General features: G+C 61.5%; 2 protein-coding genes across 4 annotated transcripts in view; one reads left to right on the forward strand and one right to left on the reverse strand.

The window, feature by feature from the left end:
- Positions 1 to 1,587: 1,587 nt before the first annotated feature.
- On the reverse strand, positions 1,588 to 11,712 carry ALDH5A1 (aldehyde dehydrogenase 5 family member A1). The gene is made up of 10 exons (XM_079761191.1): positions 10,393 to 11,712; positions 8,980 to 9,063; positions 8,270 to 8,440; positions 8,073 to 8,189; positions 7,239 to 7,382; positions 6,484 to 6,627; positions 6,016 to 6,174; positions 5,082 to 5,251; positions 4,749 to 4,807; positions 1,588 to 3,842 (listed from the first exon to the last, which is right to left on the reverse strand). Exons 1-10 carry the CDS (start codon positions 10,714 to 10,716, stop codon positions 3,637 to 3,639), a joined length of 1,578 nt encoding a protein of 525 aa, XP_079617317.1. The 5' UTR covers positions 10,717 to 11,712; the 3' UTR covers positions 1,588 to 3,636.
- Positions 11,713 to 12,383: 671 nt separating this feature from the next.
- The window catches only part of GPLD1 (glycosylphosphatidylinositol specific phospholipase D1), a 24,019-nt gene continuing 12,750 nt past the window's right edge, over positions 12,384 to 23,652 (forward strand). For all 3 annotated transcript variants that reach the window (XR_013812948.1, XM_079761188.1, XM_079761189.1), the window contains exons 1-11: positions 12,384 to 13,072; positions 13,435 to 13,517; positions 16,597 to 16,652; positions 19,268 to 19,346; positions 19,649 to 19,746; positions 20,387 to 20,497; positions 21,206 to 21,254; positions 22,288 to 22,342; positions 22,678 to 22,785; positions 23,479 to 23,506; positions 23,599 to 23,636. Coding sequence is in view for 2 of the 3 variants with exons in the window: in XM_079761188.1 (XP_079617314.1) it covers positions 13,047 to 13,072; positions 13,435 to 13,517; positions 16,597 to 16,652; positions 19,268 to 19,346; positions 19,649 to 19,746; positions 20,387 to 20,497; positions 21,206 to 21,254; positions 22,288 to 22,342; positions 22,678 to 22,785; positions 23,479 to 23,506; positions 23,599 to 23,636 (731 nt within the window). In the remaining variant the exon portion in view is untranslated. The remainder of the gene's footprint in view (positions 13,073 to 13,434; positions 13,518 to 16,596; positions 16,653 to 19,267; positions 19,347 to 19,648; positions 19,747 to 20,386; positions 20,498 to 21,205; positions 21,255 to 22,287; positions 22,343 to 22,677; positions 22,786 to 23,478; positions 23,507 to 23,598; positions 23,637 to 23,652) is intronic.

Here is a 23,652-nt window from a genome sequence, read left to right on the forward strand (position 1 = left end):
ACCTTAGACATGAAGGTCATCGGAGGTGCTTTGTAAGCTGTGCACAAGCATCTCTTCGTTCTGGGTGGACCTGTGAGGTCAGGTGCCGCGTGACCGGCCTGCAGGACTGGGCTGTGGGTGCGGTGAGGGGGCGCGACATGTGTGCCTGGAGCGGCAGACTCCCGATTTTATTTTTTTTAATATATTTTTTATTGATTTTTTTACAGAGAGGAAGGGAGAGGGATAGAGAGTTAGAAACATCGATGAGAGAGACACATCGACCAGCTGCCTCCTGTATACCCCCCACTGGGGATGTGCCTGCAACTGAGGTACATGCCCTTGACCGGAATCAAACCTGGGACCCTTCAGTCCGCAGGCCGACGCTCTATCCACTGAGCCACACCGGCTAGGGCCAGACTCCCGATTTTAAAACGCAGTAGCAGCTGCCCTCGCCGGTGTGGCCAGTGGAGAGCGTGTCCACCTGCGGACTGAAGGGTCCTGGGCCCGATCAAGGGCACGTACCTCGCTTGCAGGCTCCTCCCTGGCCTGGGCCCTGGTTGGGGCACGTGTAGGAGGCTACCTACCGATGTGTTTCTCTCACATCCATATTTCTCTGTCTTTCCCTCTAAAATCAATGGAAAAATATCCTCGCGTGAGGATTAACAAAAGTATAAGTAAATAGCCGAAATCGGTTTGGCTCAGTGGATAGAGCGTCGGCCTGCGGACTCAAGGGTCCCAGGTTCGATTCCGGTCAAGGGCATGTACCTGGGTTGCGGGCACATCCCCAGTGGGGGGTGTGCAAGAGGCAGCTGATGGATGTTTCTCTCTCATCCATGTTTCTAACTCTCTATCCCTCTCTCTTCCTCTCTGTAAAAAATCAATAAAATATATTTAAAAAAAAAAGTATAAGTAAATAAATGGAAAAATATTAACAAACAAAAAAAAGCAACAGCACCTGCTACTGCCCCACCCCCTCCTCCTTCCCCTTTGATTCGGATGGTGACTTTTCTTACTTATGTTTAATTAGAATAAAATAACTTTTTAAAAACACGCAGCGAGCCCAAGGTGCCCTGTAGGCCAGTGTGCCGACTCCGGGACTAGGTAGCGTTCTCCGTGGGTATCTGACAAGAATTTCAAAACTGAAGTTATTAATTTTGTGATTGAATGTAGTGGGGTGACACTGGTTAATAAAACCATACACGTCTCCAGTGTACAACTCCGTAACACATCTGCACGCTGCCTCGTGCGTGGGCCACCACGCCAGGCCTCCTGCCGCCGCCGCCACTGGCCTCCCTTCCCCTCTGGTGATCACCATGCTGTTGTCCGTGCCTGCTTTTGTTTCTTTCCCAATCCCTTCTTCTTTCTCACCAGCCCCTAATCTACCGTACTTTCCAGCGTATAAAACGACTGGGCGTATAAGATTTTCCTGGGTTAAAAAGTCGTTTTACACGCCGGAAAATACGGTATATTGGACTATACTGATGGGATTAGATATAATGGGTTAGATATATTGGACTACCGTATTTTCCGGTGTATAAGACCACTTTTTAACCCAGGAAAATCTTATACGCCCAGTCGTCTTATACGCTGGAAAGTACGGTAGTTTCTCTCAGCGATAAAGCCAGCATCGTGTCCCGTCTGCATAAACCCTGTGTCACCTTCTCAGCTCCGGGTGGAGGAGAGTGGGGTGTCTTGTGTGGATTCCCTAAAACCTCAGGCAGAGCCTCCAGCTCCCGTTGGTCCTCATGCCAACACCCCACCTGGTCCCCGTCCTGCCTGTCTGCACTGGGCTAATCGTGCCCAAACCACGCTCAGGCGACGCACTGGCAAGAAAAAACCATCACCACCAACTTGAACGCAGAGACAGGAAGTTCTGTTAGTTCAACATTTATTATGACAGTTGTGCAGACCAGGAGACAGTGGAGACACAGACCGGCCGCACACTCCCCACCAACTCCCACGTTTCATCCCACAACAGAGCACGAGGCAAGTCCCAGCACAGACATTTTCAAGTAAGAGGCTGCCCAGGCCAGCGGCACACGCGGTAACCCTGGGCTCCGCCTTCGGAGGCGGCCACGGGCGCCACGGCGAGTTACGGCGATGGCCAGTTCCTGCACGGACTGCGTAGCAGCTGCGCTCTCCAGGTGAGGATTCTGGGGGGGGAGGGGGGTGCTTTCTCCAGGCCGATAACGGGGGGACGTGTAAACCTGCTAGGGAGATGTACACAGGACCCTGTGGCTGGGGAGTGGGCTATCTTAGCCGTAGCTGGAGCCTCATTAAACCCCGAGAACTCACTGGATCAAGGCCTTGTGGGTGCGGGAATGTGGGCAATAGCTCACCTCCGCCGCCGGGCTCCTGACACCGTCACAGGGCACGAAGGCCCGTGCCCATGCGAACGCGGGAGACCCTTTACCAGGCCCTGGTGCCGTCACACGGATGCACATGCGAGAAAGGCCTTGGGGTGCAGTGAACGTGGCAGGCCTTCAGCCCAAGGGCTTACCATGTCGGCTACCACGACGCTGCTTTTTAAGGATCTGGGACCATGTCTGTGTTTTTATGTTTCCTTTGAGCTATGTGATAACTGCGGGGAGGAGTTCTTGGTGAGGACTCACTGGAGCGCAGCCCAGAAGATACCGTTACACACGGGCGGGCGCTCACCACAGTGATCAATCACAGGCAGGTCGGTCCCTCCTTCCGGGTCTAGGTCAGGGCAGGGTCCCTCCCTGCGGGTCTAGGTCAGGGCTGGGACATTCTCTAAGAACCACAGTGAGTGCTTCAGGCTTTGGGGGCCGCACTGTCCCTGTGACAGGTACTCGGCTCGGCCGGGAGAGTAGCCACAGCCCCTCTGGCAGGTGCAGGCCGCGGCCGGGTTCCAATAACTGTATTTACAGACGCTGAGTGAGTTTCATATAATATCCGTGTCATGAAACAGTATTGTTCCGCTCCCCCATTTGGAAATGTGAAAACCGTTCTTAGCTCTGGGCTGTGTACACACACAGCAGGTGACACAGGGTGGCGGAGTCACGCCCTGGAGGTCACCAGCCCTGGGAGGGGCCACCGGGCCAGCTTGCTGCCTGCTGCCCTCTGCCAGAGGCAGACAGTGCTGTGGCAGGTCTCGGGGGGTCTGCTGGGTCTCGGGGGGTCTGCTGGGTCTCGGGGGGTCTGCAGCCACAGGCATGTGGCACCAGATGACCCTAGTTCGGTAAGGGGAGGGGCAGGACTCCCACCTGTTTAAGATGAGGAGGTCTGGATGAGCTTTAAAACCTTTGTCCAGTTTTAACAGCTGGTTTGGCTCAGTGGTTGGGGTTTGGCTCGGTGGTTGGGGTTTGGCTCGGTGGTTGGGGTTTGGCTCGGTGGTTCAGGCGCCCGCCAGCGGACCAGAGGGTCAAGGGTTTGAGTCCAGGTCCAGGCCTGCACCTGGGTTGCAGGTTGATGCCCAGCCCAGGTCAGGGCTTGTGTGGAGGCAACCAATCAATGTCTCTCTCATCAGTGTGTCTCCCCCCGCCCTTCCGCTCTCTCTAAAACTCGAAGGGAAACACCCTCGGGTGAGGGACTAGAGAGGCTGTTGTAGTTCAGACACCTGGAGGGGCAGGTGAAGTGAGGGGTGGCGTGGGCCAGGGGGCAGCGAGCTCCTTTATTTCCTAAAGAACACGGACCCTACATGCCGCCGAGGCACACGTACTTGACCTCCAGGTACTCGTCGATGCCGTACTTGGAGCCCTCGCGCCCGAGGCCCGACTGCTTCACGCCGCCAAAGGGGCACTCCACGGCCGAGAGCAGCCCCTCGTTGACGCCCACCATGCCCACCTCCAGCCGCTCCGCCACCCGCCAGATCTGGGCGGGGTCCTGGGAGTAGAAGTAGCCTGTGCGGGGAGGAGGGACAGGGGGCGTGAGGGACGTCACGGAGGGGTCCTGTCCAAGCTGAGGGCACTGCCCTCGGCCTCCTCCCTCGGCCTGGCAGCACCCGGCTCCCAGCGAGACCCCAAGCCGGGCCTGGCCGATGCGTCCTCTCACACCCTGGACATTCTTTCTAAAGGACCAAGGCTCTGTGGTGTGTGGCTCAGGGGTTGAGTGTTGACCTATGAACCAGGAGGTCAGGGTTCCATTCCCGGTTAAGGGCACTTGCCCGGGGTTGCAGGCTCCATCCCCAGTGGGGGGCGTGCAGGAGGCAGCCGTTCCATGATTCTCTCTCATCGTTGATGTTTCTCCCTCTCCCTTCCTCTCTGAAATCAATAACAATGGAGATATTTTTAAAAGGACCAGGCGACCTCCCCCAGGCTCACTCCTGGTTCTGACCCTCCCCGAGTGCCTGAAGCCCTTCTCCTGTTCCCCATCCTTAATGAACACCCTCAGTCACCCTGCCATGGTGTGACCTTCCCCCACAGTCAGGAACCCACACATCTGGACGTGCAAGGCAGACCCCTTAGTCCCCGTCCCTCCCGGTGACAGCGTGGCCACTGCCCTTTTACCTGGAAATGGTCATGGCGCCCTCTGCCCAGCCCAGGCCCGGAGGGAGGGAGGAGCAGCACTGGGATTTCCCGGCAGCCAGCCCCTCACGGCTGTGAGTCCCCGCCTGGAACCACCGATCAGCCTCCCCCATCCCCCCTGCCTCTCCCCCCCAAGCTCCCGCAGGCACCAGGAGGCAGAAGGACAGAAGGACGTGAGCGCACACCTGCCCGCCAGCCCCCGTCCTCGCGAGCACCACACAAGTGCCCTCCGACCCAGCTGGCGTCACAGGCCAAGGGCCCTGAGGCAGGACGCACACCCACCTGCTAACCCCACGTCGGCCGCGTTCGCGATCGCCAGCGCCTCCTCCTCCGTGTGGAACCTGCCAGGTGAGCAGGGCGTGGGCAGAGTGAGCAGCGAGGAAACGCCGGCTTCCTCCCGAGTCATCTCCCCCTTCAGCTCCCCCTCGATGGCGAGAGACGGGGCTGCAGGGACCCAGAGCGGGCGGAGGGGAAGGCGCCCCGTGCCAGGCCCTCCTCGCAGAGCGCCCTGAGGGGCACCGAGGCCCAGCCACCGTGTCCACAGAGCCCCTCCCGGCCGCCCCTCCCACCACCCGGCCTCCAGGCTCCCCTCGCCCTTGGCGGGCGGGGTCTTACTTGATCACCGGGGCCAGGGGCCCGAAGGTCTCCTCCCGGGAGCAGAGCATGTCCCGCGTGACGTTGCTGAGCAGCGTGGGCTCAAAGAAGTTGTTCCCAAGGGGGTGCCGCTTCCCGCCGGTCACCAGGGTGGCCCCTTTGGCCAGCGCGTCGCTCACGTGCGTCTCCACCTGGGCGAGGAGAGGCAGAGCCCCGGACCCAGTGAGGACACCTCGAAACCAGGCCCCTCCGTGAGGGGCGGGGCTCTGGGACCGGCGGGCTGGTGTCCTCAGTCCGGCTGGAACCCAAGCAGCCTGGTCCCTGCCTCTCCCCCTGCCTCCCCCCCTGCCATTGAGATCCCACGTCTCGTCTCGGGGCTGCGCGCCTGCGTCAAGGATCCTCCTGGAAGGGCGTCTGCAGTCCAAGCCGGCGGTTCGGCGGAAACAGTAACAATTAAAAACAGCCCGGCCGGCCGCCTGCTCAGGGGGGAGCATCGGCCCACCCATCAAGAGGTCCAGGTGCAAATCCCGGTCAGACACAGGCCCAGTTTGCGGGCTGGATCCCCAGTGGGGGGCGTGCGGGAGGCAGCGATCCCTGATTCTCTCCCATCATTGATGTTTCTCTCTCCCTCTCCCTCCCTCTCTGACATCATCCCTTCCTCATGCAGGGAAAATTAAAGAACTCTGTGTTTTGAGGTCCCGAGGCAGCCAGGGGTGAGCCCACCGCCATCAGAGGAATTCAGGCGGCGGGGAACGCTCGGGGGACACCGCGGCTTGGGAGCCGGAAAGGCTGTGACAGGTGACGCCCCACGACGCACACCCGTTGGCAGCGATTCCGCCTTTTCCGACGTCTCCGTCGTTTCCAAAACAGCCTTGCTGGGCACCTAACCCACGTGCCTTTTGCCAGGTCACCTTCGACACCAACACCGCGAAACGGCAGACGCCCAGCGAGCTACCTTTTCCACCGCCTTCTCGTTGATCAGCGGGCCCTGAGTCGTACCCTCCTCGAACCCGTTCCCCACGCGCAGGCCGGCCCCCATCGCCGCAGCCAGCTTGCTCACGAAGGCATCGTGGATCCCGCTCTGCACCAGGAACCGGTTGGAGCACACACAGGTCTGGAGAGAGAAGAGCAAACTGCGGGCCGTGCGTGTCGGCAGCCGCTGACCCGGCCGGAGACGGAGACCCCGTGGCTGCCGTGCCCTCCGCGAGCAGAGAGGAGTTTGAGTGACAGGACTTCCTTGAAGCCAGGGACTCCCCCACTTCCTCTCGGAGACCCCAAGCCTGTCGTCCCCGGTGAAGGGAGGGACTTGCTACTTGCTGGAAAGGTGAGGGAAGGAAGAACGGGCCATCGAAGGAACCCAGACGTTCCCTCCCAGGAGACGCGGGAGGTGGGAGGATCTTCGTAAAACACGCCCGGAACTCACCTGTCCCGAGTTCCTGAACTTCGATGCCATGGCCCCCGCCACGGCCTGGTCCACGTTGGCGCTGTCGAACACGATGAACGGGGCGAGGCCGCCCAGCTCCATGGACACCCTCTTCACGGAGTCGGCCGCATGGTGCAGCAGCGCCTGGGGCAGAGGGGAAGAGGCCGTGGGTGCGCGAGGCCTCAACCCCGGGATTGGCCAGCCCTTCCCAAGTGACCCGACAGCGAGGACGCCAGGCGCCCAGGGGGGCAGATGTGATGACGCTTCGCGTAAGAAAAGGGGGAGTGCCCGGCGGCGTGGCTCAGGGGTTGAGCATTGACCTATGAACCAGGAGGTCACGGTTCAATTCCCCAGCAGGGCACAGGCCCGGGTTGCAGGCTCCATCCCAGTGTGGGGCATGCAGGAGGCGGCCGATCGATGATTCTCTCTCATCAGGGATGTTTCTCTCTCTCCCTCTCCCTTCCTCTCTGACATCATTTTTTAAAAGTCCCCTTCGTTTCTGTAAGTACCTTTATACTAAATACAGTTTTCATTCGGTCCTGGGACATGCATTTCGACACCCAGGGAGAGTTTCTGGGACCTTGGGTCCTAGATTACGGGTGGGACCTGCACTCCAGAACGGAGACCAGGGCGTGGCCTGGGCAAGCAGGCCCTGTGCCTGAGAGCAGAGCCTTCAGCCTCTGCTGGCCATCTTCCCGCGCGGTGACCGGGACCGTGTTCAGACGCTGTCAAGGGGAAACGTGAGAACGACGTACCTTCCCGGTGGCCGTGGAGCCGGTGAAGGAAATCTTGGACACGAGCGGGTCGGTGCACAGCGCCTCCCCCACCTCCTGGGCCCTCCTCCGGGAGCAGGGCACCACGTTGTAGGCGCCGGGGGGGATCCCGGCCTGGCTGGCGAGCTGTGGAGGGACCAGCAGGCACGGGCAGCGAGTGAGGAAACAGAAAAGGGAAATAAACCGACGTTTTCCTCTAAAAAGCAACGGGGAGGAACTCAGCTGCCGGTGGGACAGGATCAGAAGACATTTGGAGTGAAGGAGAGTCTTATCAGGGCCGGTGTGATGTGCGGGTTGTCGCTCGTCTCTAACACGAGGTGTCACCGGGGTCACCGGGACGGGCCTGGGGGGAGCAGGAGAGCTGAGGGACGGGTGGCCGCAGCCCGCATTCGGCGCTGCTTTAAGACGGGGGACCCTTCCCGCCACGAGGCGTAGGGGTGAGTGGCGGGGGCGGAAGGGTCAGGGGCTCTGGAGTGACGGCGGAGGGAGGGGAGCGAGGCGGGCAGGCAGCATCTGCAGTGCCCGGAGGCCTCTGCCAGAAGCGGGGCTTTGCTCTGAGTGACAGGAGCCAGGAGGGGCTTCGCGCACAGAATGGCTGGATCTGACGAGTCTCCCCCCCACCCCCGCCCCCCATGGGCCGACGGCGCTTTAGGGCAGCCACAGAGGTCAGGAAACCCCACTGCTGTTCTGTCTAAAAAGGGCAACCTCTGACTTGAGAGAACGGCGGAGGAGTTCGAGCAACGCCATCCGGCGTGAGGCGTGGGCACGGCGGAGGCTCCCACCCGCGTCCCCTCCCTGCGGGCAGGGCGGGCTCACCTCGGCCAGCGCCAGCGCTGAGAAGGGCGTGTCTTCGGCGGGTTTGACCACGACGGTGCAGCCGGCGGCCAGGGCGGCCCCCACCTTGCGGGTGATCATGGCGCTGGGGAAGTTCCACTGGGGACAGGGGGCAGAGCCGTTGGAGGCGGCGCCGGCCCGTGGGCACCCGACCCCCCCACGCCGATCCCCCCACGTACCGGGGTGATGACGGCGGCCACACCGACCGGCTGCTTGAGCACCAGGGCCCGCTTCTCCGGGGATGCGGTGCTGATGACGTCGCCGTAGATGCGGCGCGCTTCCTCGGAAAACCACTCCAGGAACTGGGCCGAGTACAGGACCTCCCCCTGCGCCTCCGTCAGCGGCTTCCCCTGAACCCGGCAGAAAAGGCCCCCATCACCTCGGTCACAACAGCAGGCTGTGCTCGACCTCCTCCAGGCGGCGAGCAGAGGGCGGGCCCCTCACCCACCCACGTGGAGAAATCAGCAGAATCCAGCGGCGACGGAGGGCGCTCGGACCACGGCCGGCACCTGCCTTTCAGCGAGTTCCCACTCAGAGGAGACAGAATGGCACCCGCTGACTCTCCTCCTCCTCACCTCGCCTCAAGGCGGTGGTCGGGCGCAAGGAACGGATGCCAGCGGCGGGGATGCCCACAGAAGCAACAGGAAAACCAACCAAAGCAGTCACACGGACCAGATGGGGTTAGAACACACGCACACACACACACACACGTGCACACGCACGCACACGCCGTCTCAGCGAAAGGAGGGCCCGGCTTTACGAGGAACGGTCTGTGCCCGGCACAGAGCTTCGCTGACATCTGACCACCAGGCAGGGAACCCCCATCGTGTAGCCACCAGGTGGCGGTCCGGGCTCCCCCCAGCTCCCCGGAGCGCCCGCCGGGACTCACGCTCTCGGCGGTGATGATCCTGGCCAGGTCGTCCTTGTGTCGCATCATCAGATCATACCATTTCCGAAGCAACGCGCTCCGTTCCTGGAAAAGAGGAAACGGCGAGAAAGGGTGAAACGCCAGGCGTACGAGGCCCTCGACCATCTTCAGCTCCCGCAGCCTCAGCCAGGGCCGGGCCGGGGAGACGCAGCTGCCCTCCCCGAGGAGCAGGAGCACAGAGCCCGGCTCCCGTTAAACACCGAGCCCTCCCACCCCCACCCCCCTGTCCCTGCGAACGGCCCTCCTCCAGGCCTCCCATCCGGGCGTCACACAGCACTTGTCCTTGGGTGGCCCGCGTCCTGGCATAGCGTCCCCCGGTGCGTCCCCTTTTTAAAAAGTCTATTTTTTTTTTATTGATTTCAGGTAGGAAGGGAGAGGGAGAGAGCGCGACAGAGACGTCAGTGATGAGAGAGAATCACGGACCGGCTGCCTCCTGCACTGCATGCCCCACAGTGGGGATGGAGCCCGAAACCCTGGCCAGGAACCTAACCGTGACCTCCTAGGAGGTTCATAGGTCCACGCTCCACCACTGAGCCGTGGGCGGGGCTACAGTTCCTGCTTTTAACAGCTCAGGGCAGCTGAACCTGGGTGCGCCTCCCTCTCCCTGTGCGATGGGTGTCTGCGGGCGCGTGCTGAAGGGCAGGTGCTACTCAGTGCAGGACGAGGAGGAGGAGGAAGAGGAGGAGGACTAGGAGGAGGAGGAGGAGGAGGAGGAGGAAGGGGAGGACTAGGAGGAGCAGGAGGGGGAGGGGGGGAGGAGGAGGAAGGAGAGGAGGATAAGGAGGAGGAGGGGGAGGGGGAGGGGGAGGAGGAAGAGGAGGAGGAGGGAGGAAGGGGGAGGAGGGGGAGGAGGAGGAGGAGGAAGGGGGGAGGGAGGAGGGGGAGGAGGGGGAGGGGGAGGGGGAGGAGGGGGGAGGGGAGGAGGAGGGAGGAGGAGGGGGGAGGAGGGGGGGAGGAGGGGGAGGAAGATGCGTCTCTTAGTTTTCTTCCTCTGGCTCCCCTCACCGCCCACCCCCCCTTCCCCAATGACTCTAAGAGTCCGTTCTCAGCAGCGTTTCCCTCTTCAGGCGGAAAGCCTGGAGGGTGGTCCTGGACCCCTTCCCCTCGCAGTTTTCTGCCGCGCACCCCTCCCCAGGGCACGGCCAGCCCGGGCGCTGCCCCGCCTCCCGACACCAGGTGGCGGCGTCCCGCGGGCCTCCCCGCAGCCTGGGACGGACTCAGGTGCGGGAGGGCACGGGGACCGGTCGGACACCTGCGGCGGCGTCCGGCTGCACCGCGCTCGGCCCGGGGCCCGCGCTCCGGACTGAACGGCCCGCACCTTTCTCCGTGTGAATGTGCGCGAGGTGCACGCGATAAGCGGGCCAGGGCGCTCACCTTGGCCAGGGCGCCCTTCCAGCTGCCGAAGGCGTCGTGGGCGGCGCGCACGGCGGCGCGGGCCTCGGGCGCCCCGCAGTCGGCCACCCGGCCCAGCTCGGCGCCGCTGGCCGGGTCGCGCACGGGGAAGGCGGCGGCGGCGGGGACCCAGCGGCCGCCCACGAAGGAGTCGGTGCGCAGCAGCGCCGCGGGGAGGCCGCCCGGGCCCGGCGCGTAGGTCCGGAGCGGGCCCGGCTGGGGCGCCCCGCCGCCGGCGCGGGGGCCGAGGAGCGCGGGTCGGAGGCGCGGGGCCCCGCAGCGCGGCAGCCGCACGCAGGTCGCCATGGCCCGGGCGGCGGCGGCAGGAAGCGGCGGGCGCGCGGAGCGGAGCGGAGAGCCGGGCGCGGATGGAGGAGGCGGACGCGGAGCAGCGCCCCCTCGCGCTCCAGGCGGGACCTTACGGAGCGCAGCGCCGCCGCGTCCCCGCAGCCCGGGGCGGGGAGGGGTCAGGGTGGGCGTGCCCGGCGGGCCGCGTCCCCTTCCCTCGGGTGCTGGTGTTCGTAGCTATCCCTGCGCGCCCGGACCGCGGCGGGACCCGCTCCCTCTCCCGTCTCCCGTCTCCCCTCGCCCATCTCCTCCCATCGCCCATCGCCCATCGCCCATCGCCCAAGCCCGCATCGCCGCGGTCCAGGGATGCGCGGAGCGAGCCCAGCTGCCCGGGCCGCGATCGCGCGCCTTGGTCCCCGCAGCGCTGCTCCCGGACGTGCGCGGGCTCTGAGCTGCGGGGTGGCCGGGACGGGCCTTGGGGGGCGGGTGCCGGGGTGCTCGGCCCTTCGGTGGGGAGCAGCCCCGTTATGTAACAGCCTTTGGCGTCAGACCAGCCGGGATCCAAACGCCGAACCTGGCGACAGGCTGGGCGCCCTTGGCCTTGGCTCCCCGGGTCCCCGGTGTGTGAGTGGAGCCGAGGCTCCGGCAGCGACAGCCGCCGCCCCTGGAATTCCGGGCAGAGCCTGGGTGGTGTGGCCCAGGGGGTAGAGCGTCCGCGGCCTGCGGACTGTCCGGTCCCGGGTTCGATTCCAGGTCAGGGCACATGCCCGGGTTGCAGGCTGGATCCCCAGTAGGGGACGTGCCGGAGGATGAATATGACTCTCATTCTTGCTGTTTCTATCCCCCTCTCCCTTCCTCTCTGAAATCAATAAAAATATATGAAAAATATAATCAAATAAAATTCAGGTCAGAACTCAAGGTCATACTGCCTGCCCAGGTCTAGCCACTTAGACTGGTAGCTCCCCAACACGCCATGAGGACTGCGTGCCAGAACCAGTGTCAGAACCAGTCCAGAACCAGTGTCAGACCAGTCCAGAAACAGTGTCAGAACCAGTCCAGAACCACTGTCAGAACCAGTGTCAGAACCAGTCCAGAACCAGTGTCAGAACCAGTCCAGAACCAGTGTCAGGACCGGTCCAGAACCAGTGTCAGGACCAGTGTCAGAACCAGTCCAGAACCAGTGTCAGAACCAGTCCAGAACCAGTGTCAGAACCAGTCCAGAACCAGTGTCAGGACCAGTGTCAGAACCAGTCCAGGGGAGGTGATGGGGTGGGACTTGGCCCCCAGCTCAGGAGCAGCCCGAAGCAGCACCCTAATGAGCATAAAAGAACAGAGGGGCCCTGTGGGAGGCGGGGAACTCGGGCTCATACAGCCACTCTGTGCACTGACCCCCATTTCACAGGGGGTGTTTTGTTTCGTTCAAAGAGCTAAAAATCTGAATTTTATGTGAATGTTTCCACTTCCAGAAAGTTGGCCCGTGTTTGTAAAACACGCTGCCAGCCAAACAAAACAATCGGCCATGGTCTCCGCCTCCACGCAGCGGCCCAGGCCCCGCTGCAGCCCGGCCGCGGCTGAGTTAGGTTACAGGGAAACTTGGCAGAGGGCTCAGGGTCTCAGATCTTCCCTTCTTCTCGTCTCCTCTCCCCGCCGGCTCCGCCGAGGCCGGCACCTCCCCCCCCCCACCCCCCCGCAGGGTCTCCCTTCTGGCTTTTTAAAAAATATTTTTTATTTTATTCACTCATTTATTTTATATATATATTTTATTTCAGAGAGGAGGGGAGAGGAGAGAAACATCAATGATGAGAGACTCACGGATCGGCTGCCTCCTGCACGCCCCACACTGGGGATCGAGCCTGCAACCCGGGCATATGCCCTGACTGGGAATCGAACCCTGACCTCCTGGTTCATAGGTGGACGCTCAGCCCCTGAACCAGGCCGGCCGGCTCCCTTCTGGCTCTTAATGCGTAACCTGCCCGAGCTCTAAGCTCGCCGCCATTCCCAGAAGACGCTCACTGACTGTCCCACGATGAAGGGCTGCCGCCTGGACAGCACACGGCAGGTGCGTTCTGAGCCTGGGGTTTGGGAGCGCGGCGTCTGGGTCCGGCCTCTGTCCCCCGCCCCCGCCCCACGTGGGACGCGTCTTGGCTGGGGCTGCAGGAATCCGGCCCCACAGCAGGGCGCTCTGGGAACGCAGGGGAGAGAGCAGGACTGGCCGCTCTTGTGTAACCCACACGAGTGTCGGCCTCTGTTGCCAAACACGGAGGAGCGAGAAGCCGCCCCAGCGGGTCCTCCCCCGGCCGTCCCGGCACAGGCGGCGGAGCTCGAGGAGCGGCGGCGGCGGGGACAGGATGCTCGGGCCGGCGGCCCTGGGAAGGTGAGGGGCCGGGCCGGGGACCCCCTGTGCACAGGGGGGCTGTGTTTGAAAGAAAGCAAATGCTTGGAGGCCGCTTTGCTAGTGACTCATAGAGCTCCCCGTTAGAGGGAGACGCCGGGAGCCTCCCAGGAGCCGCTGCTCCCACGGGGCACGGGGGTCTCCCCGCCAGGTGTTTGCCGTTCTCGGGAAGCGAGCAGTCAACAGCTAACTTCCCGGCCAATATGATTTAGAGACGAGGCTTGGTTTCCCTGCCAGCCACTGGCTCTCGGGAGAGCGGAGGGTCTGGCCCGGATTGGGGGCAGGTGGGGGGCGGGGTCTGGCCCAGCACCGGGAGCCTGAGCCACGGGCCTGTCTGCCTGCAGGGTCTGGTCCGGCCTGCTCCTCGCGCTGGGCGTCCTGTGCCCTGGGGGATCGCCGTGCGGCATCTCGACCCACATAGAAATAGGTGAGTGCCGGGGCAGGTCGGGCGGCCGTGTGAGGGACGCCAGATCTGTCGGGAAGGTGGTGTGGAGGCCTGGTGTCCTGCCGTGCCGGCCGCCCAACAGGAGCGGACAGGCCAGGGCCCAGGCCTTCCGGCTTGCGGGCTGTCGGTGGGCTTGGAGGAGAGGTAGGAAGCCGGGGGTCTTGGAGCTTCTGTGGGGGAGAGTGAGGAGCTGGTGGGCCAGAGGCTCCGGGAGAGAGGAGTGGGGCGCAATGCGGGGTGTGAGGAATGGTTCCCAGGTGCGAGCCCATGTAAAGTACACGTGTGGGTCCCCGGGTCAGGTGGCTTTAAAAGGGGTTGGCTTCAGGCCCAGCTGGCCGGCGTGGCTCAGGGGTTGAGCATCGATCTAGGAACCAGGAGGTCACGGGTTCGATTCCCGGTCAGGAAACATGCCTGGGTTGAGGGCTCAATCCCCAGTAGGGGGCGTGAGGGAGGCAGCCGATCAATGACTCTCTCATCATTGATGTTTCTCTCTCCCTCTCCCTTCCTCTCTGAAATTCATTGAATATTTATACATGTTAAAGCAGGAGGGAGTTGGCCTCCTTAGTGAATGGTACAGTTCTAGGAAAGTGAAATGGCTAAAACGATAGAAGTGGGGAGTTCTCACGGCTTTAATCCTCGGAGCTTAACAATTAACAAGAGGGATGAAATCCAAACGCCAACAGAGTCAGATCCTGGCCGGCCTTCCTCCAGCAGGTGCCAAGCAAAGGTCCTCACGGGGAATACACGTTAACAACATAGGACAGATTAAATATGTGTAAACATGTTCACGTGAGCGTACGTAAGGCAGCTCCTAGCCTGCGACGTTGAAGACGTGTTATGTAAAAGGGACCTGTAAGCTCTCTCAGTGACGAGGTCGGAAGGTCTTGTGAAGATGGCGTCCGCGTTTCCTCGCCTCGAAGAGGGGGCTGTGGAGGGCAGACGTGGGTGTGAGCGCATCAGAATCCGCTGCATCCAGGGGTTTGCGTCCGTCAATCGCAGAATCCTGGTCCAGGCTACCTGTGTGGACCGTGCCCGCCCATGGTTCTTCCCGCACCGATGTCCACAGCAGTGGCTGTTTTCTTGTATGAATTTAAAAATTGGATGTGGCCCTAGCCGGTGTGGCTCAGTGGATAGAGCGTCGGCCTGCGGACCAAAGGGTCACGGGTTCGGTTCCAGTCAAGGGCACGTAGCTCAGTTGCAGGCTTCTCCCCAGCCCGGGCCCTGGTTGGGGCTCGTTCAGGAGGCACCCCATCTATGTGTTTCTCTCACGTCGATGTTTCTCTCTGTCTCTCCCTCTTCCACTCTCCCTAAAAGCCAATGGGAAAACATCCTCGGGTGAGGATTAACAACAACAACACAGAAAACCTGGAGGTGACTCACAGGAGAAATAAGGCCTGAGTCACCCTCAGGCGTCTCCACAGGAATGTTGAGTCTGAGGAGGTTCGGGTGTGGTGTCGCCTGTGGGCGTGTGGGCGGGCGCAGGTGGCCTCTGAGACTGGTTGTCCGAGTAAAGTGATGAAGACACCTGGGCTCCGGCTCAGCCCGGTGCGGCCGGCATCGCCTCTCCGCGTGGGCTTGTTCATCTACGGGGGTGTGACGATGGGTTGGCTCTGGGGTGGGATGGCTCTGGGGTGGGATGGCTCTAGGATGGGATGGCTCTGGGGTGGGATGGCTTTAGGGTGGGATGGCTCTAGGACGATGGGATGGCTCTGGGGTGGGATGGCTCTGGGGTGGGATGGCTCTGGGGTGGGATGGCTCTGGGGTGGGATGGCTCTAGGATGATGGGATGGCTCTGGGGTGGGATGGCTCTAGGATGGGATGGCTCTGGGGTGGGATGGCTTTAGGGTGGGATGGCTCTAGGACGATGGGATGGCTCTGGGGTGGGATGGCTCTGGGGTGGGATGGCTCTAGGATGATGGGATGGCTCTGGGGTGGGATGGCTCTAGGATGATGGGATGGCTCTGGGGTGGGATGGCTCTAGGATGATGGGATGGCTCTGGGGTGGGATGGCTCTGGGGTGGGATGGCTCTAGGATGATGGGATGGCTCTGGGGTGGGATGGCTCTGGGGTGGGATGGCTCTAGGACAATGGGATGGCTCTGGGGTGGGATGGCTCTAGGATGATGGGATGGCTCTGGGGTGGGATGGCTCTAGGATGATGGGATGGCTCTGGGGTGGGATGGCTCTGGGGTGGGATGGCTCTAGGACAATGGGATGGCTCTGGGGTGGGATGGCTCTGGGGTGGGATGGCTCTGGGGTGGGATGGCTCTGGGGTGGGATGGCTCTGGGGTGGGGTGGCTCTGGGGTGGGATGGCTCTAGGATGATGGGATGGCTCTGGGGTGGGATGGCTCTGGGGTGGGATGGCTCTAGGACAATGGGACGGCTCTGGGGTGGGATGGCTCTGGGGTGGGATGGCTCTGGGGTGGGATGGCTCTGGGGTGGGATGGCTCTGGGGTGGGGTGGCTCTCGGACAGGCTGACTTCTCTTTGCTGAGCTCCTGCCAGGTGCCAGCCATCGTGCTCGCCGCAGCGTTTATTTCCTCGAGTTCTCCCCGGGGCCTTGCAGGTGGGCCTCACTCACTTCCACACAGGAGGGGAGCAGGAAATGTAAATCACCATGCCGACGTGTGGTATCGTTCTGATATTTATATTAACTTATATCACATGAACAGCGCATGACTCTGACTACGGCTGATGAAAACAAGTGAGAGCAAACTTAATTGTCACTTCCCAGTACTTCACAGTTATAACCATAAAATTATGTTTTCCTTTTCTTTTTAAATATATGTTTTTATTGATTTCAGAGAGAAAGGGAGAGAGAAACATCAATGATGAGAGAGAATCATGGATCGGCTGCCTCCTGCACACCCCCTACTGGGTTTCCAGCCCACACCCGGGCATGTGCCCTGAGCGGGCACCGAACCGTGACCTCCTGGTTCACAGGTGGAAATTTACCCACTGAGCCATGCCAGTCGGGTTATATTTTCTTTTTAAAATGATGTCTGGGGCGTCTGTTTTCAGCATGTGGTTGAACTTGATCGATGTGTGTGTCTATTTCTCAGGACACAGAGCTCTGGAGTTTCTCCACCTTCAGGATGGAGGCATCAACTACCGACAGGTATCGTCTGATCTTCCTCTTATTCCCGGCGCCAACGGTCCTAGCAGACGTAAACCGTGACCTTCAGAGCCATTTTCCTCTCCTTATGAACCGTTAGGAGTATTCCGGGCTAAAAGGCACATGTCCCCAGCACCGGTGCTGACGCACACAGACATCACACTGGCAGTCCCTGAGGGCCGCGTGCTCACCCTCCCTTTAATTCACAGAGGCCTTTTATAGTGACACCCTCCATTCCCTTCAAACATGGGGGGGTTGGTTTATTTTTTTGTCTCCATCTGTGGGGACCCTGCAGAGTCTCCTCCCTCCCACAGCCTGCTCTCCGGGGCGGGTGGGACGCGGCTCACTGGTCCAGTTTGGTGCGATGCCGCAGAGGGCGTGGCCGGGGCGCTGGCGGGCGCACAGGCGGATCCCCACGGGCCAGGCCGCGACCGCTCGGCCAGCCTGCGTGTTCCAGGTCCGCGTTGGGCTGGCTCTGGGTTTTCTTTGGGTAAAACATCCGGAGGTGCCTGCCCTTTAAAGACTTGCGCTGACCAGATGGATAGGGAGCAGGGCATAAAGCGGAGACACCGGGGCAGCAATGGGCAAGACCGAGGACCACGGGTGCCTCCCGTCCTGGTCGCTCTTTCTGAGGAAGAAATGGGATGTGGCCTGTGAACCAGGAGCTGGAGCAGGTGTGACCTGGCCCCGCCCACCGCCCGGAACAGGTTTCCTCTCCCGATTGGGAAACAGGTAACTCACTGCAGGCAAAGCAATCCTGATAACAACGCTGACCTTTCGCTTTATGGTTCCAGGCGTTTTTCTGCATTTATTAGTACTTTTCCCCACAAAATGATTACACTCGACACATCCTATATAATAAAACCCTAATATGCAAATTGACCGAACAGTAGAACGGCTGGTCGCTATGACGTGCACTGACCACCAGGGGGGCAGATGCTCAACACAGGACCTGCCCCCTGGTGGTCAGCGCTCTCCCACAGCGGGGAGCACCGCTCAGCCAGAAGCCGGGCTCATGCCTCCGCTGCAGGTGGGTCGTAAGGCGCAAGGGGTCCTGGACTGCGAGAGGGATGTCTGCCTGCCAGCTTAGGGGGTCCTGGACTGCGAGAGGGATGTCTGCCTGCCAGCTTAGGGGGTCCTGGACTGCGAGAGGGATGTCTGCCTGCCAGCTTAGGGGGTCCTGGACTGCGAGAGGGATGTCTTCCTGCCAGCTTAGGGGGTCCTGGACTGCAAGAGGGCGCAGGCCAGGCTGAGGGACACTCCTCCCCCAGTGCACGAATTTTGTGCATTGGGCCTCTAGTTATTTTATAACTTTTTGCATTTAATGTAGCAGATATCTCTCCACGTCCCTGGAGACCTTCCGGATAATTTTAACAGCTACCCGTCTTCCTGTGCCCGAAGTGCACCACAGTGTGTTCAACCAGCTCCTTGTTTTACTCTTCATTTTGAAAGAAGGGAACCTGGAGGCAGTTGAAATAGACGAGTGATTCTCGAGTGCCCTTTACCCGGTCTCCCCAGCCGCTGGCAGCGTGCGTGGCCGCCTCGCCTACCTCCCCCTGCACATTGATTTTCCCTCACGTGGCCTGATGACCCTGTAACTCTCGTGGTGTGATTCCCGGAAGCCAGGCCATTGCCCTGTGCCCGCAGCGTGATCCTCTCGTTCAGGAAATCGACGCTGAAGTAACACGGCTGCCCACGCCCCCGGCCTCCGCCCGGCTCCTCGGGGGCCTTGGGGCTCCCGCCGGGGTTCCAGGGCCTGGGCCTCGTCTGTGCTCAGGTGTGGGTCCCGGGGACAGACCCTCCCTGGTCGTGAGCGACCTTGGCTTGTTGGAAGAGGGCAGTCGGGTGACTGTCAAACCTCCCGCCGGCTCTGCCTGCTGGTTCCCTGGCATTAGCTTCTGCTGCGGGTGTTTTGGGCGGGAAGATGGTAACACGTCGAGGCGATGCTAGATTCTTCCTGTGGCATCGTGTGGGCAGGCACACGGGGCTGGCGGGCACCATCTGGGGTAATCATTTTTGTTGCCATTGTTGCATTTTTAGTCCTAAATTTCCAATCGCCCGGCGAGGCTCAGGGGTTGAGCATGGACCTAGGAACCAGGAGGTCAGGGTTCGATTCCCCATCAGGGCACAGGCCCGGGTTGCGGGCTTGATCCCCAGTGGGGGGCGTGCAGGAGGCAGCCGGTCCATGACTCTCTCTCATCACTGATGTTTCTCTCTCTCCCTTCCTCTCTGACATCAATAAAAACGACATTTTTTTAAAGGGAAGCAGGTGTCCTTAACCCTCCCACAGCCCCCAGCCCAGCTGCCCTCTGCAGCACAGGCCGCGCAGCCCGAGAGCCGGGAGGGGCGCCGTGTGCCGTTCTCACGTCGCTGATTGTCACCGGGTCCTGAGCATCTCGCCGTCCAGGGGGAGAGCTGTGGGCGCCCGCTCTGCTCCTGGGGACGGAGAGGAAGGAGATGCCGTCCCCTCCCCTCGGGGCAATGTGCTTCCGCAGGAGAGAGCCGGCGCTGCAGGCTGGGGCAGTCGCGTGGGATTCCACGTGAATTTCATTTTCACCGCCACCCCGTGTCCCGCCTCCATCTGCGCCCCCGCCCCCTGACCTCTGCTTCCGCCGCAGCTGCTGCTGGAGCACCGGGACGCGTACCAGGCAGGGACCGTGTTTCCGGACGCCTTCTACCCGGGCATCTGCCAGAGAGGTGAGGGGCAGCCCTCCCCCGGCCCCCCACCTGCTCAGGAGGAAGCCCTGGGGTTAAAAATCAGCCCGCGGTCGGTCACGTTTCCCACGCGCTGGCCCTGGGCCTAGTTCAGGGCTGCGTTCCCGTGAGTTGGGGTCCCTTGTCTTTCCGCTCTTCCTTCTAGAGGCTTCCTTGGGGCCCACAGGAGAGCCCACAGGCCTGGAGGGCAGGTGGAGGGAGGTGGTGGAGGGGGCAGGGGGGAGAGGCAGTGCCGGGGCCTCCTGGCTCTCCGGCAGACCCCGAGCCCTCGCTCTGTCTCCCAGGGCGCTTTCACGAGGTGTCGGAGAGCACCCACTGGACCCCCTTCCTCAACGCCAGCGTCCACTACGTCCGGGAGCACTACCCCCCGCCCTGGGGGAAGGTGGGGCCCTCTCCTTCACCTCCTTGCCCCCCCCCCCCCCGGCCTGCGAGGGTCACGGCCCTCGGCCCTCCACGCCAAGCACAGCCCCGGGGCCAGCAGACGCTGGTTAACACGTGAAATCATGTTGAAGTTTGGGGGTCACGGGTTGTTTTGCTCCGACACTAGTTCACCGGGAAGCACTTGAAACACGGCACAGGGTCCCTTTGGGTAACCAGACACGGGTTTCTGTTGTTGTTAATCCTCACACCCGAGGATATTTTCCACTGATTTTTAGAGAGAGTGGAAAGGAGTGGGGGGAGAGACAGAGAGACACATCACCGGTTGCCTCCTGCACGCACCCTGACCGGGGCCGGGGGACCTGCCACAAGGTACGTGCCCTTGACCAGAATCGAACCCGGGACCCTTCAGTCTGTGGGCTGGCTCACTTTCCACTGAGCCACACTGGCCAGGGCTAGACATGGATTTTCCATTAAGCATCAGTAATGGGGATGAATTCACACTTATTTTTATTTACGTCTTTATTGTTGAAAGTATTACATATGTCCCATCCCCCCAGTGACCCCCTGAGTTCACACTTACTCAAACGCCCCACGGGGTGTCGTGGGAGAGCCCAGGCTCAAGGCCGGTGTGTTTGGGGCAGGACACGGAGAAGCTGGTGGCCTTCCTGTTCGGCATCACGTCCCACATGGTGGCCGACGTCAGCTGGCACAGCCTGGGCATCGAGCAGGGCTTCCTGAGGACCATGGCGGCCGTGAGTGCCCATCCCGTCCGCGCCTTCCGGGTGACCCCGCCACCGAGGTCACGGAGGCCCCCCCTCCCCCCAGGGAAAGGGACACGTCCGGCCGCTCACATCGTGCGGGACTAGGCTTCATGCCCAACGCGTAGTTAGGAGATTTCCTCTTTTTAAAAATATATTTGTGAGGAAGGGAGAGGGAGAGAGAGAGAAACATCAGTGATGAGAGAGAATCATGGACCGGCTGCCTCCTGCACGCCCCCCACTGGGAATCGAGCCCACAACCCGGGCCTGTGCCCCGTCTGGGAATCAAACCGTGACCTCCTGGTTCCTAGGTCGATGCTCAGCCACTGAGCCCCGCCGGCCCGGTTATTTGGGGCTTTTTTCCTTTTAATTTCCTGTGTGGAATGCCACATTCCCCAGGTGGCACCGTGACCTCACCGGCGCCTCGGCCTCTGGAGCCCCGGGGCCTCCATCAAGGTCGCAGGATTCTGTGAGGGGCGGCATGAGGACTCGGCGGAGACGTGCGGCCGTCTGACCAGGCGCACGGGCCCCAGAGCTTTATCTGACAGCTCAGCTGCCAGCATCCCTCCTCTAGCAGATAATAGTAAAACCAATGCTTCCCGGACCCTGAGCCCGCCCGCCCGCCCCCTCGGCGGCCGCCCGCCCTCCGGGACGGAGCCAGCTGCTCGGTGATGCCTGAGACGCTGGTTCTCCGCTCCTCAGATGGATTTCCACGGCTCCTACTCCGAGGCACATCCGGCTGGAGATTTTGGTAAGTTTACTCTCATTGCCGAGGTTTCTTCTGCGGTAGATTTCATGTGTAATGAAGTCACTATTTAAAAGTGTATTGTTAAATACGTTTTTATTGATGTCAGGAAGGGAGAGAGAGAGAAACATCAATGATGAGAGAGAATCATGGATCGGCTGCCTCCTGCACGCCCCCCACTGGGGATCGAGCCTGCAACCTGGACCTGTGCCCTGACCGGGAATCCAACCCTGACCGCCTGGTTCCTAGGTCGACCCTCAACCCCTGAGCCCCGCCGGCCGGGCTGTCTATATATATTGTTTCTATCATATCTCGCCAGCAGCACATACTGACTGCTTTCTGCTTTGATGTGTGGTTCACCGAGCGCACGGACATACCTCATTCAGCAGCCGTGCACTTCCGAGCAGTTGTGAACATGTGTGTTTTTGGAAAGAAAAAAAACACCACGTTTTATTGACTTGTGTTGTAGCTTTAGAAACACTGTACTGTCATGTCAGATGGAGTTCATGACCTCGTGTCTGCTGACACACCCGCTCTGAGGCGGTAGATGCCGTCTCTTCTCTGGAGGCGGTTACCTGTAAACACCCCAACGGATGGTGAGCGGTGGCATCTGACAGAACGCCGCGGCCCGTCTTCCTTAGGGCGAAAGCACTTTGGTTATGGGGTCCCTGTGCCCCTCAAGTCATGCTTCACTCGCTACGATTTTAAAAGATCAACTTCCACAAAGACATGCCTGCACCGAAAACAGCAAACAGAAGCGTGTCACAGTTGGGCAGACGTGTGTAACCGTTGAGCAAAAACATGTAACAGTTGAGCAGAAGCGTGTAACAGTTGAGCAGAAGCGTGTAACAGTGGAGCAGAAGCGTGTAACAGTGGAGCAGAAGCGTGTGACAGTTGAGCAGAAGCGTGTAACAGTCGAGCAGAATCATGTCACAGTGGAGCAGAAGTGTGTAACTGAGTGCTCGCGGTTCGGGTTGCGCGAACCCGTGTGGGCGGCGCCGCCCCTGTGTCACTGACCGTGTCCGTGTTGGCCCCGCAGGCGGAGACGTGCTGAGCCAGTTCGAGTTTAACTTCAATTACCTGGCGCGGCACTGGTGAGAGCGGGCCTCCTCCGGGGAGCGCTGGCGGTGCCCGCGGGACCCTGGGCGTGGGAGCGTGGACAGCGGGGCTGCGGGAGAGACGGCCGAGGCGGCTCTGTCCGGGGTCTGCTCCTGGCGTGTTAGGTGACGGCTCCGGGGTCTGCTCCCGGTGCTGGGCCGGCCGGTGTGTGGAGGGACCCACTGCGGCCGCCGAGGCGGTGGGACCAGGCACCGCCCGCAGGCCCTCTGGTGGCTGCGCACGGCGGGCGAGGGTGGCGGCAGCCGCGTCACCTCTGCCATCGTCTTTGCCTCCCGAGTCCCACACGCGCCCTGACGCTGACGCCCCCCAGGTACGTGCCGGTCGAGGACCTGCTGGGCATCTACAGGAAGCTCTACGGCAGGGACGCCATCACCAAGCACGCCATCGTCGAGTGCTCCTACCTCCAGTTCTTGGAGATGTAAGTGCGGCCGGAGAGACGCGCAGGAGCTTCCCGGGGGCTCTGTGTCCGTCTGGGGGGCTCTGTGTCCGTCCCGGTGACTCTGTGTCCGTCTGGGGGGCCCTGTGTCTGTCTTGGTGGCTCTGTGTCTGTCCCGGTGACTCTGTGTCCGTCCTGTGGCTCTGTGTCCGTCTGGGGGGCCCTGTGTCCATCCTGTGGCTCTGTGTCCGTCCTGTGGCTCTGTGTCCGTCCTGTGGCTCTGTGTCTGTCCTGTGACTCTGTGTCCGTCCCGGTGACTCTGTGTCCGTCCCGGTGACTCTGTGTCCGTCCCGGTGGCTCTGTGTCCGTCCTGTGACTCTGTGTCCGTCCTGTGACTCTGTGTCCGTCCTGGTGACTCTGTGTCCGTCCTGTGGCTCTGTGTCCGTCCTGGTGACTCCGTGTCCGTCCTGTGGCTCTGTGTCCGTCCCGGTGGCTCTGTGTCCGTCCCGGTGGCTCTGTGTCCGTCCCGGTGGCTCTGTGTCCGTCCCGGTGACTCTGTGTCCCTCCTGGAGGCCCTGTGTCTGCAGGGTTTGGTGGGTGGGTTTAGCGGGTTCAGGGTGGTCACATGAGAGCTGACACATGCCGACCCAGACCTCACCCTTAACCTCTTTCTTCATTATTCGCCTTGTTCTGTGTGGAGCCACAGCCCACACCACGCTCACTGCTGTGCTGCAGGTACGGCGAGGTGATGGCCGTCTCCAAGGTACAGCCTCCCTCCCCGAAACCGAAACCGCCGCGCGAGGCTCTGCGGGCCGGGCCGCGCCCGCTGCTGTCTCACCCTCCGTGTCCCCCCAGCTCTACCCCACCTACTCCCGGAAGTCCCCGTTCCTGGTGGAGCAATTCCAGGAC

Source organism: Cnephaeus nilssonii (genome assembly GCF_951640355.1).
Source record: "Cnephaeus nilssonii genome assembly, chromosome: 21".
Taxonomy (NCBI): domain Eukaryota; kingdom Metazoa; phylum Chordata; class Mammalia; order Chiroptera; family Vespertilionidae; genus Cnephaeus; species Cnephaeus nilssonii.

What these genes read in the sequence shown, in the direction of transcription:
- ALDH5A1 (XM_079761191.1), bottom strand. Translation starts at nt 10,716, where the DNA reads ATGGCGACCTGCGTGCGGCTGCCGCGCTGCGGGGCCCCGCGCCTCCGA. An exon ending in GCTCCACGGCCACCGGGAAG is followed by an intron (nt 6,628 to 7,238) that starts GTACGTCGTTCT and finishes CCTCTGCCCCAG; the next exon opens with GCGCTGCTGCACCATGCGGC. An exon ending in GGCCGACGTGGGGTTAGCAG is followed by an intron (nt 3,843 to 4,748) that starts GTGGGTGTGCGT and finishes CTCCCCGCACAG; the next exon opens with GCTACTTCTACTCCCAGGAC.